The sequence below is a fragment of the Asparagus officinalis genome, chromosome 4, assembly GCF_001876935.1.
Source record: "Asparagus officinalis chromosome 4, Aspof.V1, whole genome shotgun sequence".
NCBI classification, from domain to species: Eukaryota; Viridiplantae; Streptophyta; class Magnoliopsida; order Asparagales; family Asparagaceae; genus Asparagus; species Asparagus officinalis.
The window spans coordinates 118,364,814-118,386,092 of NC_033797.1; the positions used below are offsets into that span (position 1 = coordinate 118,364,814).

The following is a 21,279-nucleotide window of genomic DNA, read 5'->3' on the forward strand; positions in this document are numbered from 1 at the left end:
TCCCCACGCTCTCCTATATAGAAATGGAAAAGCGTGAGTCAAAGTTCTGAATGATCAAGAAGCTAGTCTATAGGGTAGATGTTACCTCCATCACTAGCAGGATCGTCACCGGCCAAATCCATATCAGATGCTCGCGAAACTACACGCGGCTTGCGGGCTAATCTCTTCCGCCTAGCGGCAGGGGCAACAATCGAAAGTCTCGTCTGGGAAGAAGGACGGAATTCTTCATCTTGGTCAGCCATGCTCCTTAAAACATCAAACCATTGTCAGGTTTAATAATTCTGGAAGATAAAAGGAAAAAGTAAGAAATTGACCTCGTTCAAGACAGTCCTCGTGATCTTCAAAATCTCCGCCTGAAGCCTCATCAGCAGAATTAAAGATCTTCTTTCCCTTTTCGTCAATCCGACGAGTCTTGTGCCGTACCCTTTGTGACCGAGCATTTTCCCAAATCATACGAGAATCAGCCTGAGAAGCCTCCTCAGCCTCCAGCTCTGCAATCGGCCTTTCACAGGAATAGTCTTATTGGCTGCTACGCGCACCACTTGCAGTTTTAGGAAGGTGAGGTTCAACTGCCGCTCAGAACTCGGGAGACTAAAACTTATGCACCAAGTACAGCCGGCAGTCATGGTCCTAAGCCATGCCGAAGACCGTCCACCAACCGCGGCGTGGGTCCGAAGCTGCTGACGGTGGATTTCTCCGACATTAAAGGCCTGATGCATAGCCAAACTGGCGAGGAATGCGGGCAGGGTAGGTATGGCTGCTATGAACCACTGATTGCCTCCAACTCGGAAGTCAGAATAAGCCGGCCTGATGTTCACGCACCAGTTAAAGCAGCGCGATGTGCCAAATGAGTGCGATAACTCGCTCCGGCTCGTCCTCATCAATCAGACAATCTCCGTATCGGAGCCCGAGAACTGCGGAAAAAGCAAGCGGAAACGCCCCAACACGTTGTGGAGTGTAGCTGCTGTCTGGACGTCAGGAGAATCCTGCCCGCACTCCCACTTGCCATTGCCTCAAAGCAGCTGGCGAGTACGGGGACGGAGGGGTCTGTAGCATAAGCGCCGCGGTACTTTGACATCATACTCGGAACGATGGAAGAGACGATACCAAAGCCATCAAAAAAATAAGTGTAGCGGAAAGCTCCACCTTACTGGTAAGGCGCATCTGGAGTCGGGGAGGCCCAGCTTTCTTCATGTAAAAAGCAGCTAGAGACATCTGTCGAAGCGCCTCGATGAAATGCTTAGCCCACGCATGCACCGGAAGAAGCGAAAGTTCCTTTTTGTTAGGCAAGCTGAACGCGCTGGGGTAGAGGCACTGCCAATGGAAAGATGTCACTAGACTGATAGCGGGACCACGCATTTCTTTAACCAAATAGCGAGGTAACCAGCGAGAAGGGTCATCGGTCGAATCGGCGCGGTCGTATGCCACAAGAATGATTTGAACTTGGTCCCTGTAGGAAAACCACTCTCAGGACTGCTAGTGGTATAGGAATGAGCATCAACCTTCTTCAGTAGATTATTAACCCCTGAAGGAGTGAGTGGCGCCAGCTCACAAATAGCCTCGCCAGAATTGCTCTCTAGATTCCTGAACAAATAAGACGCAAACTGTTTCTGGCTCACATGGGATTTATCCCTCTTCGCTAAGGGTTCAGACTGCGCCAAAGCGATATGATAGTGACATGTGAGGTCCCATAAAGTCTCGTAGCGGTCGGGCATTCGATCCTTCAGCTGATTCAATTCTTGGTTGGAGGGAAAATATTCCTGATATAGCATTTGTCCCATGGGCAAACCAGAAATCTTGTGCATCTCATGGAGGGCCAAGCCCAACTCCCCTTGCCGGGTCAGAAAAGTATTCGAATCCGGGTTATAAAGCTCGCACAAAGCGAAGAAATGCTTCGTGCTAACAGGCAAACCATACATAGTGGCACGAACGGCTGCATACAGACCACAAGCGTGCAACTCCTCGCTCCATCGGCTCAAGACGTACTTCGTCATACGAGTCCACCAAAGCTTGTCCAAAGAATGGACCCAACCATAAAACCTGTGGCGTGTCGCAGGCATCTCCCGTCCTAAAGCAGCGAGGCGATTCTTCAAAGTAGAAGCAGCGGCAAGAAGCTCGTTACGTGGCGGTGCATCTAATCCCAATACTCCAGGATGCAATCCAGTGATGTGACTCCTGCTCGAACCAGGAGCTGCCTGATGAGTGATGTATCCGCAGTGAACGCTCTCATGCTCCTCCGTCAAGCGCCACGACATCTCCCCTGTCACAGCCTGACGCCGGAGCTCAGTCAACGAACGATGCCGAGGAATCTTCAGCAAATATATGAAACCGCTGCCAGTCTTATGAAGCCACTGCTCAGCATCAATAAATACGGCATCCGGATCTCTGGCAGAATCGCTAAATAAAAAGTCGGTCTTCTTGAGAGGCTGAATCGAGCTGGCGTCCTTCACGAGGGGCGCATTTGTCATCAACTGGCGAAGAGCTCGATATCCACCTTCCTTCACCACTTGGGCAACCTCTGTCGACATGCCCGAAGCAAACCGAGGAGTGACTGGGATGGGGGAAAAATCGTCGGAAGTCGAATAATATCGCCACGACGCCCGTACACTGCGTGAGATGAGAACGCCCCAGAAGGATATTCCACTAGAAGCAAAAATTTAAACAGTTGTTAGTCTCAATCATAAAAGGAAGTTGAACTCATCCTACGAATGGGTAAGATAGAGTCATTGCCTTATAAAGGGTGAGACGATTTGGCCACATTATGCACTTATAAGATAGGGTATATCGACTATATGTCCCTGCCTTATAAGGCACAATGCAGCGTCAAAACGTCCCCTTTATTAATTTGGAGATATGGTTTTGACCAAGCAAAACATATCTTTAAAGCGTCGATCCTCGCCAAGGAGAATCAAGGCTCTTCCCGATTGCCTCACCAAGGAGAACAAAATGGGGTGAAAAGGACCAATTTGCAAATTTCCAAGAAAAAATAGACTAATTTGTAAATTTACAAAAATAGCTCACCAGCATAAGAAGGATGCGCGCCATCAGCCGACGCGGTAGAGGATTGACCCCTCGCAATAAGAGACATAGAGACCTGCAAAATAAGTTAAGGGATCAGATCTAGAAAAAAGTTCCTCTTTTTGCAATTCTCCCCCCTGAAAGGTGAGCCCGAGGCGCCAAATCTTAATCCTAACCCTCGCATGCGACCCCACAAATTCATAAATTGAATTAAGCATAAAATATGCTAAAATGGTTGAGGATTTACCTGAGGAAAAGCTCGTGGATCCAATAAAAATCAGATCTTGAAAGAGACTCAGACCACGCGCTCGAGGGGCCTGAAAGAAATTCTAAATATGGAAGTTTTGAGGGATTTCTCAGTCAAAGATCCAAAGGAAGACTAGATCTAATGCAAATATGAAGTTTTGAGGGAGAACGGGCGCTCGAGGGAAGAGAAAAGTGAAAGAAAGGGAGAGAGAGGGGGCCGGCCCTAATGAGAAAAAAAAACCCTCTTTTATAATGTTGAACCAAGACCAAGTTGAGCCGGACCAGACCTAGTTTGAACCTGAATTCAAATTGAAGCTGAATCAAGCATCGAAACAACTTCAAATCGACCGAGGGTTCAGTCCTTAGTTTATCCTTGCCTCTCCCACATATTCGGAAGGATCAGAAATTTTTTTGAGCCAAATTACTGCCTTTTTTTGGCTCATTATCAAGCCGGTTCAGCTCATTCGAGCACAGAAAATACTCCAATAACGTATATGAGTATAAACTATTCTCTATTTTTGGTTGAGAAGTTCCTGGAGAATATTTTTATAAATATTCTTAAGGATAACTCAACAACACTACGCCGGACAACGCGTCGCAAATAAAAACTCAACGCCAACAATCGATGGTCAGCTAAAGATTAGAAAATCAGGAATCGACTTCAAGTTTAAAATTCCGACAATGGTCAGACAATAAATGCAGCACCGGAATTCTTACAGACATTCGACAAAGCACCGAATAGCCTGGAGGATTGAAGGAATCAAGAACGGAAGCCATTCCAAGGTCCCGTTACACCGATTGAAGATTGGGACAATCATATCCAAAGTATTCCAGACTCTTCTATAAAGGAACGAGGCTGAAATACTTTGGAGGGGGTATCTGTAGGCATGTAAAATCGCTCATAGGCCCCTTAGCATAGCTCGGCACAAACCAACGAACCAACGAGGCGACGAGGTTGACGAATCGCACGCAAGCAACGGAATACATCCATTCGAGCGTGGAATCAAGCTAACGGTTCGGAGAATCAACGAGTCATTCAAACAAGAGCGGACTCGGACGAATCACGATCGAATCAAGATCGGTTTCAGACTCGAACCCAGAAGTGGATTTACTGCCAAATCAGGATTCGGATCGACTGCCAAATTAGATCAACAAATCAGAGTCCGAATCAACAACCGAATCACGAACAAAAGCGGATACAATGGAAAAAACAACAAAACCCTACGCCTAAGGGTGGCTCGGCCAAAGCTGAGCCACCCGTGGGTGGCTCGGCCCAGTGCCGGCCACCCATGGGTGGCCGACCCAGATCTGTGCGCGGGCACAGTTCAGAGAGCCCATAAATAGGCTCCCCTTTGTTCATTTGAAGAGGTTGGAACTTGGAGAGCCGTTACTCTGCCGGATTGGAGATTGAGCGCAGAGTTTTGAAGACTTGAAGATTCAGATCTGATTCTCGGTGAACGTCCACGTCAAAAAAGGCAGGAATTCGAGAGAGGTAAAAATCGGATCTGAGATCTACACGAGGCAATGGTGAATTAGTACCCTACGGCTATTATTTCCTTTGTGAAATAATACCCGTCGAATCGTGTAGATCCGATGGGATCTAGATCGCGCGGTGGTCCACGGATTAACCCCGGCGTCAGCAAAGAACCCACACAAGCAAGAGACCGCAAAACAGGATCTTGCGATTTGTTCTAAAGGAAAGTTGTAAAAGGAAAGTTGTAATTTTTTTTTCTTTTTCTTTGATTTTGTTGTAACCGGATCTAAAAAAGACCGGATCTTTTGTAACTCAAAAAGCTGTTATTTGAGATGACAATGAAATCAATAATGAAGAAAGACATGATTTTTCCCGCGAACAGTCCTTATTGGCAAAATGTGCTGCTACAACACTATCATCAAAATTAATAGGAGGCGAAAAAGAATTTTTTGCTGAAATGGTTGTGGACGCTGTCCTTGCTATTGTAAATGATGATAGATTAAATTTACTTGGAATAAAAAAGGTTATTCTCATCAATCCTTACACGCGTATATTTGCTTTTTCGCATATGATTTGGTGCTCATTAAGTTCATTTTAAATTTTAAATGACATTGATAACAACTGCAAGCGTGATAACATTAATTCTAAGTTTCTAACACCCATTAAGGCAGCTTTGTTAGCATCTAAACATATATTGATTGTTCTATTCTCAGAAGTTGGAACTTCATGCTTCAATTATGTTCAGTTTTCTAGCATTTGAAACCCAAAAGGTCTTAACTGATATTTGTTTTTTCTGGGGGTGGGTGGGTTTGTGCATTGGCGGGGTTATTGGTTATATGTGCGCGACATCTGAAGTACATTTTGAAAGCAATCGGTATTCTGAAGTGGATGTAAAATTTTGGGTACTGTAAGGTTTCATCATGCATATGGTTAATAACTCGTCTCTTTTTCCTGTTGTGTATTTACTGTCTTGATTAAAGCTTCTAGATGAAAAGATCGTTTCACTCGTCAATTCCAAGCGCATAACTTTTGAATCTGGAGCATTGGCATAAAATTTGGGTGGCTAATGTAGAATCTAATACTTCTTATTGCTTAGGTTTAGAATTTATTTTCTGAGTCAAGTCTTTAAGGCAAACAACTCTTCATCTTTTTTGCCATCTGTTTTATGACTATCATATCTTATTTCTTATTCTTTTGCTTTGGGGGTTGGGTGGGTGGGGGGGGTTGCACCCTAATGATGTGGAATTATTTAATTTCTACTGGATGGAATTTTAAAGGTATTGCTTGCAATGAGTTAGTGTGCAGTAAAGGTTTTTGAAGTTTAAATTACGGCTTCTGGTGCAGGTTCCAGGGGGTACTATGAGGGATTCATTTCTTGTTAATTGTGTTGCTTTCAAAAAGACATTCTCTTATGCTAGTTTTGAGCAGCAGCCAAAGAAGTTTCTGAATCCAAAAATCCTTCTGTTAAACATTGAATTAGAGTTGAAATCAGAGAAAGAAAATGCTGAAATCAAGTAAAATCAACTCCCATAAATGTGCTCTGTTAATATATTTTTTTCATCATGTTTTATGGTTCTCTTTTAATCAATTTATAAGTCATTTGTAGACTATCAGATCCACTGCAGTATCAGTCAATAGTTGATGCTGAGTGGAAGATCATCTATGACAAGTTAGATAAGTGTGTCAAGAGTGGAGCAAAAATCGTCCTCTCGAGATTGGCAATTGGCGACCTTGCAACTCAGGTTCATACCTCAATTTTCTGTAAAACATAGCATGTTCAAACCGTAATATTTTGTATGGTCTTCAGTATTTTGTAGATCGAGATATATTCTGCAATGGTCTGTACGAGACAAGATATTGGCCATGCAGTGGGAGTGGTCAGCCGGTTTATGTCGAATCCAGGAAAAGCTCATTGGGAAGCGGTCAAGTGGATTCTGAGATATCTACGAGGCACCACACAGAAGTGTTTGCACTTTAGTAAGGGAGAGGTAGAAGTGCAAGGGTACGTAGATGCAGACTTCGGCGGTGAAGTTGATCACCGAAGAAGCACCACCGGCTATGTATTCACCGTCGGAACTACAACTGTTAGTTGGATGTCACAAGTACAGAAGATCGTTCCCCTATCCACTACAGAAGCTGAGTATATTACAGTGACTGAAGCCAGTAAAGAGATGATATGGCTTCAGGGTTTGTTGACAGAGCTGGGATTCAAACAAGAGAAGAATGTTTTGCACAGTGATAGCCAGAGTGCGATACACTTGGCGAAGAATTCTGCATTTCATTCTAGAACGAAGCATATTGCGCTTCGGTATCACTTCATCAGATCCCTGTTGGAAGATGACGTGTTGAAACTGGAAAATATTCCAGGAAGTAAGAATCCAGTAGACATGTTAACAAAGACGGTGACCGTTCAGAAACTGGAGTTGTGCGCAACTTCAGTTGGCCTTCATGCATAGATGATGAGGGCGGAGCCACACATGAGAGGAGCTTGATGAGATAGCCTTTTGACGGCGGTTTGATCTCCAAGTGGGAGATTGTTAGAATGGGGTGTAGATCAATCCTCAATTGCGGCGAGGAGCTCCGGCGAAGCTCCGACGAGCTTGAGAACCACGCAGGCGAGCGTGGTGGGCGACTCCGACCCCCGCGTTTGGCCTCCGACCCTCGCGTCGGGCTTATCCGCTGGCGACAGGCTGTCGCCAGCCCTCCAATCCTCCTATATAAACCCCTTTGTGCCCTAGGGTTCGGTTTGCTTCCTCTCCCCCGATTTCTCTCTGGCGGCGATCGAAAACGTAGACGCGTTTTTTCTCAACCTCTTTCGGCCCCCCCTCCTTTTAAATCACAGCAGTGATTTTATTTCATCTCCAGCTCTCATGTTCCTTTGAGGGGAGATTAAGAAAAGTTTAAGAAAGAGAGAGAGAGAGAGAGAGAAATTAATTAGGGTTTTTATTCCCTTTGAAAGGGGTTTATTCCCTTTAATTATTAACACTGTAGCTACAGTGTTCATTTGAGAAATCTCAGTTTTGGGATTTGCTCTTAATTTGTAATTTTTTTGTTTGATTAATAAGAAATTATCTGGGTGGCTCCCGAGGACGTAGGCAGTTGCCGAACCTCGTAAATCTTAGTGTACTTTTTTCTATTCTACGTTTCTGTTGCATTAGGGATTTAGGCGTTAAATTCCCAACACTCACTAAATCACACACCACTACCCAACAATATATTGTATGAAATATAATCAAGCTCAAAGTGAGTGTGTAATAAATGAGTTTAAATGAAATCCAACTAGCAATAAGATTAACAAGAATTGAGTGCTAGAAAGATGAGTTAGAAACACTTCTCTACAAGAAGAGGATGATTGAATATTGAGGATGATTTCCTCAACAAGTGATACAAGCTCCTCCTTATAATGCCAATACTTTTTCAAACTAAACAAAGGCTTAAACACCTCTTTAAACACAAGATAAACTCTTTCAAACTTGATTAAGAAAACTTCTTGGGTACTTTTAAAGAGTTCAGAATATATGGGTATATACAACATCTCAATACATCAGCTAAAGCCCAAGGAAAAAGACCAAGAAGCCCCAAACACATAAAACAGCAAACTAGCCGTTACTGTGCAACGGCTCTTTGGTAAGTCGACTTACGAGTCGACTTATGAGTCGACTCATGAGTCGACTAATGAGTCGACTTATATGAGTCGACTCAGCAGATGAAAATGACAATTCCACAACACTTCGTGAGTCGACTTATAAGTCGACTTATGAGTCGACTTATGAGTCGACTGAACGTGCACTGATCAGAAGAAATGCAGAAAATCTGAACTTTGAACCATGTTAAAAAATATCAAACAAATTCCAAAAAATGTAAAATTTGGGAAATAGTTTATAAGCATATATATGAGTGTATTCCAGATGGAATTTTCCAAATGTGATACACTGTTTGAAAAATCTCATGGTTTTGCTAAAAACATGTAAAATGAGTGTATAATTTTCTTTGTTTTGAACAAATGAGATAAACAAGGATATGAGGCATTTTTAAATGAATTTGGAGACTTAACAAAAACTGAATATAGCTAAAATTAAGTCTATACACTGATATCTCAGTATATTTGATAAAATCACATTAAGAACAAATGTGTGTGTTATATGGATATTGAGCTTGAGATGTATTCACACAACATAAAGTCCTATGCTAGTTGTACCAAGTTGATATGCATGAGAAGCAAAATCTTGGATCTGACTGAGTTGAATGAGCTTCTACATAACTGAGGCTCTGGAGTTACTTAACCTGAAACAACACACAAATACTAAAAAACATATTATAAATTGTTTGCAACATCATCAAAACAAGATTCAAAAGTAGGCTCATCCACATGAGTCCTAACATTCTTCATACGATGGCCAAATCAAAAACTTTTTTTTAAAGCACTGTGTCTGCAACAGTCTTGTACTCCAGTCAATCGGAAAATGTAAATAACGCATCGCGATTCACCAACAAATTTGAAACTAAAATAAATTCCATAATGAATTAGGATGTGATTGGAAATGAGAAGCAAAAAAGTTACAATTCATTCTGATATGTGCTCATAACAAAATGATCATTTTCAATTTTGGTCATGTTTTTCTACTACTAAATAAAGTAATTTGGTTATTTTTCCTATATGACATAAATATCAAATTCACGTCAAATGGTGATATTAGTTTTCGTAATACTGCAAGTGAAAGAAAAAAAACTATATCTGAGAATATGGTGCTAATAAAAATACCAATCTAATAATTCAGCGCTTTCAAAATCACCACAATAAAACCCAAGAGTGTCTAGCCGAGTTAGTAAGCTAACTATGAGCATTATTTTAATGTGGGGCCTTAGTGACACCCAATGATTGTGAGGAAGTTCCCTCCAAAAAAAGGAAAAATGGCCACAATTAGAAATTGAGAAGATAGGCTAAAGATTACCTTAAGTCTTACCCATTTTTTTTCTAAAAAGCTCTTAGCTTTTACCCATTCATTCTAAGAAGCCCTCAACTTTTTTTTTAACAACTGATCCCTTAAGCTTTACAACTTTGTTCTAAGAAGCACCCAACTTTCTTTTTCTGCTAACGAAACCTCCAGCCTAACAAGAAGAATTGGGTGGGGTAAAAATCAGGGACTTCTCAGAAGAGATGGGTAAAACTTAGGGGCCTAGTGGTCAAAAAAAGAAACTTGAGGACTTCTTAGAAGAATGGAGTAAAACTTACGAGCTTCTTTTTCAAAAACAGAAACTTGAGGGCTTATTAAAAAAGACAGATAAGCCTTTGGGGCTCGTCAGACTATCCTCTCACGAGTAATTTGCATTTCAGGACCCTAACTCTAATTGGGTAGGTTAGGAATTTGGCCGAAACCTGTTAACCCGTTAACTGCCCTAGATCTCGGCAGACCCTCCCATTCCCCTCTCCCGCAAACTAAAACCCTGAAGCTCTCGAAACACTCTCAAATCCACTCCCTCCAACTTCTCCTCCTCTCCAAACCCTAACCCTAGATCTCACCCAGCGCGATGGCGGCGATGCTCCAGCCTCAGATCATACTTCTAAAGGAAGGCACCGACACGTCGCAGGGCAAAGCGCAAGTAGTGAACAACATCAACGCCAGCACCGCCGTCGCCGACACCGTCCCTACAACTCTCGGCCCGAGGGGAATGGACAAGCTCATCCACGACGACAAGGGCAACACCACGATCTCCAACGATGGGGCTACGATCATGAAGCTACTCGACATCGTTCACCTTGCTGCCAAGATCCTTGTCGATATCGCCAAGTCTCAGGACTCCAAGGTGACGAAATTAGTTTTAGTTAATTCTATGGCTTTTGAGTTTTTTACTTTCTAGTTGGTTAGACCCTCGATGAAGATCTACAGGGATTCGACATCATAAGTTGTTCAGATGTGACGCTGTATGAGGACCAAGGAATGAAATGAGGACGAAGGTTGTTTTCTTGTTCTGTGGAGAAGTTAACTCAGTGTTTGGATGTTAAAGATTCAATCTTTTTGGATGTTGACCAATATTCTTATGTTAAAAACTTACAGGTGTTAACTAGATATTTTTGCACGCCTTGTAAGTTTGATTGAATGAAAGTAGAAGGACCTTTAAGGAATTATGGGCATGAGTTCTCTTCAGCCACTTCGTATTTCATATGGTTATTGATTAGGATACACTTCAATACTGTTATAAATAGCAGTAAATAGTCCTGTAATAGCGGCGCTAATAGCGTTAGCGGTTCCCTCCCGCTACGCTATCGCCCAATAGCGGTGAAATATTGCAGAATATGCGTTTTTCGTTCGCAAAAGCGGCCAATAGTATGCCATAATGATGGGTTCTAGCAATCTAGTAATCTAGTTTCTCTTCCCCCTACGAATTGCAGGTCCAAGGGCTAGAAAGTGGACCTAAGCTTTTGAGGCCTTGTTTGGTATTTGGAGTGGATTCAAGTTCCTTTCAAACAAAAGCATAAATCGTGAGAAAGAGTAGAAGTATGAAAGAAACTTGATTGTTAGTACGATACCGTATGATTGCTTAATGCCAAGACTTTTAGAAGTATGTGGTTGAAAGAAACTTGATTGTTAGTACGATACCGTATGATTGCTTAATGCCAAGACTTTTAGAAGTATGTGGGGGGGCTGGCTGTTGCAATTTGCAGCATTCTTCATACGATGGCCAAATCAAAAACTTTTTTTAAAGCACTGCGTCTGCAACAGTCTTGTACTCCAGTCAATCAGAAAATGTAAATAACGCATCGTGATTCACCAACAAATTTGAAACTAAAATAAATTCGATAATGAATTAGGATGTGATTGGAAATGAGAAGCAAAAAAGTTACAATTCATTCTGATATGTGCTCATAACAAAATGATCATTTTCAATTTTGGTCATGTTTTTCTACTACTAAATAAAGTAATTTGGTTATTTTTCCTATATGACATAAATATCAAATTCACGTCAAATGGTGATATTAGTTTTCGTAATACTGCAAGTGAAAGAAAAAAAACTATATCTGAGAATATGATGCTAATAAAAATACCAATCTAATAATTCAGCGCTTTCAAAATCACCACAATAAAACCCAAGAGTGTCTAGCCGAGTTAGTAAGCTAATTATGAGCATTATTTTAATGTCTTAGCTTTGACTTTTCTAGAGAGCACCCACGTGAATTTAATTTCGTGAAGTACATGAGGTCGTGTGTTGGGGGTGCCCCTTAGGCCCCGTTTGGTTGCATAATAACAAGGCTGAAAGCCTGACAAAAGCTTCAGGCTTTTGTCAGGCTTTCAGCCTTTCTGTTTTGCAACCAAACGGGGCCTTAGTGACACCCAATGATTGTGAGGAAGTTCCCTCCAAAAAAAGGAAAAATGGCCACAATTAGAAATTGAGAAGATAGGCTAAAGATTACCTTAAGTCTTACCCATTTTTTCTAAAAAGCTCTTAGCTTTTACCCATTCCTTCTAATAAGCCCTCAACTTTTTTTTTAAACAACTAAACCCTTGAGCTTTACCACTTTGTTCTAAGAAGCACCCAACTTTCTTTTTCTGCTAACGAAACCTCCAGGCTAACAAGAAGAATTGGGAGGGGTAAAAATCACGGGCTTCTCAGAAGAGATGGGTAAAACTTAGGGGCCTAGTCAGGGCCGGCCCTGGGCTAGGGCCGGGGGGCGCAACCGCATAGGGCCCCCACTGAAAAGGGGCCCTAAAATTTTATAAAGTTCTTTAATAGTATTAAGTATTTTATGGCCCAAAATCTGACCCAAAGGAAGATCATATTGTAGGAATTCAAACCGTCAAAGCAAACCTTAGTAAATAGAGTTGGTTGAAGTTATTGAACAAGTAGTTAATTTGACGAAAATTACGAGATTTAGTAATCAATGAAATTAAACAATCATGCCTATTTGAGCTATATATCTCCGGATCTTCTTTCTACAATATCAATCCACCTCCTCATTTTTAGTAACAAATTTTAGCCGTTTAGAATTTTTACCGTTTGACATTCACTTTTGCTCCTTTATAATTAACACTAACATTAAATAATTATTAATTTCTCTCATATAATACTCCACTATAAAAAGAGATTATATGTTCAATAAAAATTAATATAAGGTTGTCTATTAAAATCATACTTGTCCATCTGCTATTTGTTCTCAAAGGCTGATACAGTGATACATTGCAATAATTTTTTTGGTGATTTGGGCATTATCGTATTCATACATTTGATCAGGTGCTATTATTCTTTTTCTTTTACTTTGTTATTCTATTGCAAATTACATTTGTTATTTGTTTTAAATTTCATATAGTTGTTTAGTTATTTGTTTATTTATAAAATGGCACCTCGAAAATATTTATGCGGAAATGAAAAAAGGAAAAAAGAAAAAACGAGAAGAAGAACTTGTTGAATCACAAAAATGAGCTATTGATAAATTTTTATCAAGAAGTTCAAATGTTCCTATAGTTAGCGAATCAAATGAAAATTTAAGTGATGAAAATATTGTTTCAAGTGAACCTATTACTGAAAATATTATGCTAAGTGATTTAAATAATGAAAATGTAGTTGATGACGGTCAATCTTTACCGAATTTTCATAATGATAATGTTATGCCAAGGGAATTTGATAATGAAAATCTAGGTGATGATAGTCAAGCTTTACCACATTTTGATATATATGAACCTAGCACATGGAAAAATCTTGATAACAAAGCAAGGGACATTTTAGTTGAGAAGGGATTTGAAAGAGAATTGAACATTAATTTTCCTTTAGATGAAGACCGAAGGAAATTTTCATATGCACATTATTCTAGAAAATTGAGTAATGGAGAAATTAGTGATCGAAAATGGTTGATTTACTCTAAACTTGTCGATAAAGTGTTTTGCTTTTGTTGTAAATTATTCAAATCTAATAGCAATACAACTTTATTAGCAAATGAAGGATTGAGAGACTGGAGACATTTGCAAAAGACTATCTGACCATGAAAATAGTATTGAGCATATGACTAATATGAGCTCCTGGAATGAGCTAAGACTAAGGTTGGGAAAAAAATGAAACAATTGATAATGAGTTGCAAAAACAAATTATGATGGAAAAAGAACGATGGCGACAAGTTTTGATTAGAATACTAGCCGTCATAAAATGTCTTGCTAAAAATCATTTGGCTTTTCGAGGATCTAATGAGAAGCTCTATCAAAATAATAATGGTAATTTTTTGGGAACTATTGAGTTGATCGCAGAATTTGATGTAATAATGCAAGATCATGTTAGACGAATTCAAAATCATGAAGTTCATTATCAATATCTTAGCCACAGAATACAAAATGAGTTGATTTCTCGTTTAGGCGTTAGTGTTAAAACTTCTATCATAAAGAGAATTAAAGAAGCAAAATATTTTTCTGTAATTCTTGATTGCACTCCAGATATAAGTCATCAAGAACAAATGGTCCTAGTTGTACGATGTGTAAAAATGAAATAAAAATAGAAGAGTATTTCTTAGAATTTTTGAAGGTAGATGATACATCTGGACTGGGGCTCTTTAATGAATTGTTAAATGTATTAAAACTACTTGACCTTAATGTTGATGACATTAGAGGGCAAGGTTATGATAATGGTTCTAATATGAAAGGTAAACATCAAGGTGTTCAAAAAAGATTACTTGAATTTAATCCAAGAGCTTTATATATGCCATGTGCTTGTCATAGTCTCAATCTTACTCTTAGTGATATGGCACATTCTTGTGTTAAAGCTATCTCATTTTTTGGAGTTGTGCAACATATATATTCATTATTTTTGAGTTCTACTAAGCGGTGGAAGATCTTACTTGATAGTGTTTCTTCATTTACTGTCAAATCTTTGTGTAATACCCGTTGGGAGAGTAGGGTTAAAAGTGTAAAAGCCATTAGATTTCAAGCCCCTCAAATAAGATTGGCTTTGTCAGAATTATATAAATCTTCAGAAGATGCGAAAACAAAGAGTGAAGCTGAAAGTTTGGTAACTGCAATTGAGAACTTTGAATTTTTACTTGGTATGATTATTTGGTATGACATTTTATTTGCTATTAACATGGTGAGCAAAAAATTACAAAATAAAAATATGAACATTAATACTACTATGAAACAGGTATCAGATGTGATGTTATATTTTGAAAACTTTAGAAATGATGGGTTTGAGAAGAGTTTGGATATTGCTAGAAGTGTTGCATTTGATATGAATGTGGATCCTACATTTCCAACAAAACACCGGATCATTAGGAAAAAACAATTTGATGAAAATGATCATAATGAAGAAATACAATCCACGGAGGAGTCTTTTAGAGTTAATTATTTGTTTATTGTTGTGGATATGGCAATCACTTCATTGAAAGAGAGATTTGAACAATTGAAGACATTTGAAAGCATTTTTGGATTTTTATGTGATTACTTTGAAGTCATTAGATGATAATAAATTAAGAGATTCTTGCAATCACCTTGAAAGAGTTTTATCTCATAATGATTCATCTGATATTGACTTTAATGATATGTTTTCTGAATTAAGAGTGTTGCAAAATACATTACCAGATGTGTCAATGACAGCACTCCAAATTTTGGAATTTGTTAAACATGTTGATTGTTATCCAAATGTTTCAATTGCCTATCGAATCTTATTAACCTTGCCTGTGTTTGTAGCCTCAGCGGAAAGAAGTTTTTCAAAGTTGAAGTTGGTCAAAACCTACTTGCGTTCAACAATGGCACAAGAAAGATTGAACAATTTAGCAATGCTATGCATCGAGAATGAGATGTTACAAAACATAGATATTGATTCCATTATTAACGACTTTGCATCAAACTCTCACGAGGAATTTGCATTTCAGCACCCGAACTCTAATTGGGTAGGTCAGGAATTTGGCCGAAACCCATTAACCCGTTTTTTTTTTTTTTTTGGAGAAAAAGGATGGAATACCCCAAAGGTATTCCAGCCAGCTAAATTAAAAGATAAAGTGGTTGTTACAAAAAAAGTTCATACTCCCAACCAAGAGTATGTACTAAAGTTCAAAAGAAAATACTACAAGTAGTAGTACCCCATTCCCTGTATACAACTGGAAAAAAACGGACATAACCTCCCCCAAATACCTGATATAACAAGTTTGTCAAAAGAACCAAAAAACAAAACAGAAGAACAAAGTTTCTTTCAAGCAAAACCAAGAGCATATCCAGTGAATATAAACGGATCATCACAATTGAATCACTGTAGCCGCACCATCTTTGTTCCCAAAATCAGCAACCTTGGCAGTATTGAAACCAGCAGCTCTTTTTCTTCTTCTTTCTTGTAATGTGGTAGCTCGAGCAGAGATCTCCTCAGATCCTAGCCAAAATGTTGAAAAAGTCACAATTTTGTTCAAGAGGGCAAGAGAGCTCTTCTGCTTATTAGAAAACAATCTGTCATTGCGCTCCCGCCAGACACACCATATAAGAGAGCAAATGAAAACTCTTCTCTTCATATTATAATCTCCCTTGTATCCACTAGACCACTGTATCCAAACTTCAAACCCGTTAACCCGTTAACTGCCCTAATCTCGACAGACCCTCGCATTCCCCTCTCCCGCATACTAAAACCCTGAAACTCTCAAAACACTCTCAAATCCACTCCCTCCAACTTCTCCTCCTCTCCAAACCCCAACCCTAGATCTCACCCAGCGCGATGGCGGCGATGCTCCAGCCTCAGATCATACATCTAAAGGAAGGCAACAACACGTCGCAGGGCAAAGCGAAAGTAGTGAGCAACATCAACGCCTGCACCGCCGTCGCCGACACCGTCCGTACAACTCTCGGCCCGAGGGGAATGGACAAGCTCATCCACGACGACAAGGGAAACACCACTATCTCCAACGATGGGGCTACGATCATGAAGCTGCTCGACATCGTTCACCCTGCTGCCAAGATCCTTGTCGATATCGCCAAGTCTCAGGACTCCGACGTAACGAAATTAGTTTTAGTTAATTCTATGGCTTTTGAGTTTTTTTACTTTCTAGTTGGTTAGACCCTCGATGAAGATCTACAGGAAAATGAGGACGAAGGTTGTTTTCTTGTTCTGTGGAGAAGTTAACTCAATGTTTGGATGTTAAAGATTCAATCTTTTTGGATGTTAAAGATTCAATCTTTCACAATCAAAAGATTTCTTTTTGGATAATTTTAAAATGCTTGGTGGCAGCATTATATCTACAATTTAAGCATTGCACAATTTTTGTCACATCTAATTTTGTGTATTATTTGTGAAAGATAATCTGTAGTCTTATGTTCTGGCTTGTTGCAGGTTGGTGATGGTACCACTACAGTCGTGCTGCTTGCAGGTGAATTCTTGAAAGAGGCAAAACCTTTCATTGAGGATGGTGTCCATCCTCAAAATCTTATTAGAAGCTACCGAGCTGCAGGCAACTTGGTGAGTGTATTAGTGACTGTCTGCATGATATACTGTAGTTTATTGTTCGCTGAACTGAATATTATACCATGTATTACAGGCCATTAGCAAAGTTAAAGAGCTCTCTGTAAGCATAGAAGGGAAGAGCCTTGAGGAAAAGAAGTCCTTATTGGCAAAATGTGCTGCTACAACACTATCATCAAAATTAATAGGAGGCGAAAAAGAATTTTTTGCTGAAATGGTTGTGGACGCTGTCCTTGCTATTGTAAATGATGATAGATTAAATTTACTTGGAATAAAAAAGGTTATTCTCATCAGTCCTTCACGCGTTTATTTGCTTTTTCGCATATGATTTGGTGCTCATTAAGTTCATTTTAAATTTTAAATGACATTGATAACAACTGCAAGCGTGATAACATTAATTCTAAGTTTCTAACACCCATTAAGGCAGCTTTGTTAGCATCTAAACATATATTGATTGTTCTATTCTCAGAAGTTGGAACTTCATGCTTCAATTATGTTCAGTTTTCTAGCATTTGAAACCCAAAAGGTCTTAACTGATATTTGTTTTTTCTGGGGGTGGGTGGGTTTGTGCATTGGCGGGGTTATTGGTTATATGTGCGCGACATCTGAAGTACATTTTGAAAGCAATCGGTATTCTGAAGTGGATGTAAAATTTTGGGTACTGTAAGGTTTCATCATGCATATGGTTAATAACTCGTCTCTTTTTCCTGTTGTGTATTTACTGTCTTGATTAAAGCTTCTAGATGAAAAGATCGTTTTACTCGTCAATTCCAAGCGCATAACTTTTGAATCTGGAGCATTGGCATAAAATTTGGGAGGCTAATGTAGAATCTAATACTTCTTATTGCTTAGGTTTAGAATTTATTTTCTGAGTCAAGTCTTTAAGGCAAACAACTCTTCATCTTTATTGCCATCTGTTTTATGACTATCATATCTTATTTCTTATTCTTTTGCTTTGGGGGTTGGGTGGGGGGGGGGGGCTTTGCACCCTAATGATGTGGAATTATTTAATTTCTACTGGATGGAATTTTAAAGGTATTGCTTGCAATGAGTTAGTGTGCAGTAAAGGTTTTTGAAGTTTAAATTACGGCTTCTGGTGCAGGTTCTAGGGGTACTATGAGGGATTCATTTCTTGTTAATGGTGTTGCTTTCAAAAAGACATTCTCTTATGTTGGTTTTGAGCAGAAGCCAAAGAAGTTTCTGAATCCAAAAATCCTTCTGTTAAACATTGAATTAGAGTTGAAATCAGAGAAAGAAAATGCTGAAATCAGGTAAAATCAACTCCAATAAATGTGCTATGTTAATATGTTTTTTCATCATGTTTTATGGTTCTCTTATAATCAATTTATAAGTCATTTGTAGACTATCAGATCCACTGCAGTATCAGTCAATAGTTGATGCTGAGTGGAATATCATCTACGACAAGTTAGATAAGTGTGTCAAGAGTGGAGCAAAAATTGTCCTCTCGAGATTGGCAATTGGCGACCTTGCAACTCAGGTACATACCTTAATTTTTTGTAAAACATAGCATGTTAAAACCGTAATATTTTGTATGGTCTTCAGTATTTTGCAGATCGAGATATATTCTGCAATGGTCAGTACGAGACCAGATATTGGCCATGCAGTTGTAGGCATGTAAAATTGCTTATAAGTCCCTTGGCATAGCTCGACGCGATGATTCGACAAACCATCGAGTGACGAGGCGACAAGGTCAACGAATCGCACGCGAGCAACGGAATGCATCCATTCGCGTGCGGAATCAAGCCAACGGTTCGGGGAGTCAACGAGTCATCCAAACAAGAGCGGACTCGGATGAATCACGACCGAATCAAGATCGGTTTCGGACTCGAACTCAGAAGTGGAGTTACTGCCAAATCAGGAATCCGACTTACTGCCAAATCAGAACAACGAGTCAAAGTCTGGATAAATCAACCACAGAACCGAATCACGGATAGAACCAAAAATGGAAAAAACGACGGAACAACGCCTAAGGGGGCTCGGCTTAAGCCGAGCCACCCATAGGTGGCTCGACCAAGACCGAGCCACCCATGGGTGGCTCGAGCTTAGAGTTTTGAAGACTTGAAGACTTGGACATCCAGATCTGATCCTCGGCGAGCATCCACGTCACAAAAGGCAGGAGTTCGAGAGAAGGGAAGAACAGATCTGAGATCTACACGAGATCACACTCCGGATCTAAGCTTGGTCTTAGATCCCGAGATCCGAGCGATTATTTCCTTAGTGAACTAATCCCTCCCGGCTATTATTCCCTTCGTGGAATAATACCCGTATAATCGTGTAGATCCGACCGGATCTAGATCGCGCGGTGGTCCACGGATTAACCCCGGCGTTGGCAAAAAACCCACAAAAGCGAGTGACCGCAAAACAGGAGCTCGCGATTTGTTCACAAAAGGAAAGTTGTAATTTTTATTATTTTTCTTTGATTTAATTGTAACCGGATCTAAAAAAGACCGGATCTTTTGTAACCACAAAAAGTTGTTATTTTGAGATCACAATGACATCAATGAAAGAAACGATTTTCCCCGCGAACAATCTGGCGACCACAGTGGGAGCCGGCGATCTCGCTGTCGAGATCGATACGTCGCAACCGCGGATTCCAATCCCGGTCATGGAGGAGGTCGAGTACGAATTCGACCAAGCCAAGTTCGAGGAGTACGTGTCCTCGTCCGGATCTACCTCCACTCAAAAAGTTGTTATTTAAGATGACAATGGAATCAATTACAAAGAAAGACACGATTTTCACCGCAAACAATCTGGCGACCACAGTGGGAGCCGCCGATCTCGCTGCCGAGATCGTCACGTCGCAGCCGCGGATCTCAATCCCGGTCGTGGAGGAGGTGGAGTATGAGTTCGACCAAGCCAAGTTCGAGGAGTACGTGTCCTCGTCCGGATCTACCTCCCCCCGCAAGTCCAAGAAGTTCTCCTCCAGGAGAAAAGTTCGTTGGTTTGAAGAAGCTCGGAAAGCCAACGAAGCTCTCACCCCAGCTGACGCCGAAGTTGCGTCAGGTGAAGTTCCACCGGCCTCCAACCAGGTCAACCTTACTCCCGCCGACGCCTCCACCATTGAGGGCGTTGTGACTCTCTCAAAGAGAGCCCGCCAGAGGCGTCGTCAACGCCTTGCGCGGCAACTCGCTAAGGCGATGGAGTCTACGGACGGATTCCGCTACAACGCGGATTTGAAGAACAGAAGAGGCAAACAGCCTCAACCACCAATGAACGGCGACTCCTCCAAGCCGCCAAAGAACGAATGGGTCCGCGTCAAACGGAACCGTTCGACGCTTGAGGAGCGTATCCGCAAGCGCCGCGCGATGTCAGCACAGGCACGGGCTAAAGTCTAGGAAGCCCGTAGAAGACTGCAAAAGGAGGAGACGAAGAAGCCACCACCAACCCGCCAAGTCTGGAAGCCGAAGTCTGAAGTGGCGACTCAGGCCAAAAAGCAACCATCGCAGCCTTCTAAGCAAGGTCAAACTCCGGCGAATCAACCAAAGTCGCCGTTAATTCCTATGGATCATGCAGAATCATCCCGAAGGAGGAAGCCAGTTTTGGAGCGCCTCGGTCCAGTTCCCGACGAGAAGCGCCTCGGTCCAGTTCACGAGCGTTTGGGCCCAATGAAGAAGCCCAGAACGACTCAACACGTTGGGGGTCGCCGTCACCTCCAGTATGACAAAGAGCTCAAGGCAACTGCATGCACCAATTTGCGCATCGAAGTCCAAGAGCACACTGAAGACTCGCGCCCACAAAGGCACGTTTTGAGGCGTGTAATTTTTGAAAGCCCAAAGAAGGCGATCCAACCTCAGATGGAAACATTATCATCTGATAGTGATAGTGTTATACCTGAGAAGTCGTGCCCGCACACGATAGGTTACTCCGACTGTCAAAATGACGAGTTGTACTATCGTGCTGGGGGTACAAATAGAACCAGGAAGAGGAGTCCCCGAGAACAGGAAATTCGATGCCCCTGTTCCAAACTCATTCGGGCGGTATTGTCTGAATGCAACTGCATCAAGGCGGTCCCCAAAAGAGTTTTAGTTTTTGAAAGGCTCAGTGCGGAGACGCCAAAACCTAGGCCTAGGCGTTTTCAACGAAGAAGAAGGATGATTGAAGACGGA

General features: G+C 40.9%; 2 protein-coding genes across 2 annotated transcripts in view; both read left to right on the forward strand.

Annotated features, from left to right (window-relative positions):
• LOC109839204 (T-complex protein 1 subunit eta-like) lies at positions 811 to 7,904 on the forward strand. Its single transcript, XM_020407631.1, has 6 exons — positions 811 to 1,029; positions 5,121 to 5,261; positions 6,083 to 6,252; positions 6,345 to 6,480; positions 6,546 to 6,576; positions 7,897 to 7,904. Exons 1-6 carry the CDS (start codon positions 811 to 813, stop codon positions 7,902 to 7,904), a joined length of 705 nt encoding a protein of 234 aa, XP_020263220.1.
• The window catches only part of LOC109839205 (T-complex protein 1 subunit eta-like), a 7,642-nt gene continuing 2,774 nt past the window's right edge, over positions 16,412 to 21,279 (forward strand). Inside the window, exons 1-6 of the mRNA XM_020407632.1 lie at positions 16,412 to 16,687; positions 17,024 to 17,149; positions 17,229 to 17,445; positions 18,255 to 18,423; positions 18,515 to 18,650; positions 18,716 to 18,746. Of these exons, the coding sequence (XP_020263221.1) occupies positions 16,412 to 16,687; positions 17,024 to 17,149; positions 17,229 to 17,445; positions 18,255 to 18,423; positions 18,515 to 18,650; positions 18,716 to 18,746 (955 nt within the window). The remainder of the gene's footprint in view (positions 16,688 to 17,023; positions 17,150 to 17,228; positions 17,446 to 18,254; positions 18,424 to 18,514; positions 18,651 to 18,715; positions 18,747 to 21,279) is intronic.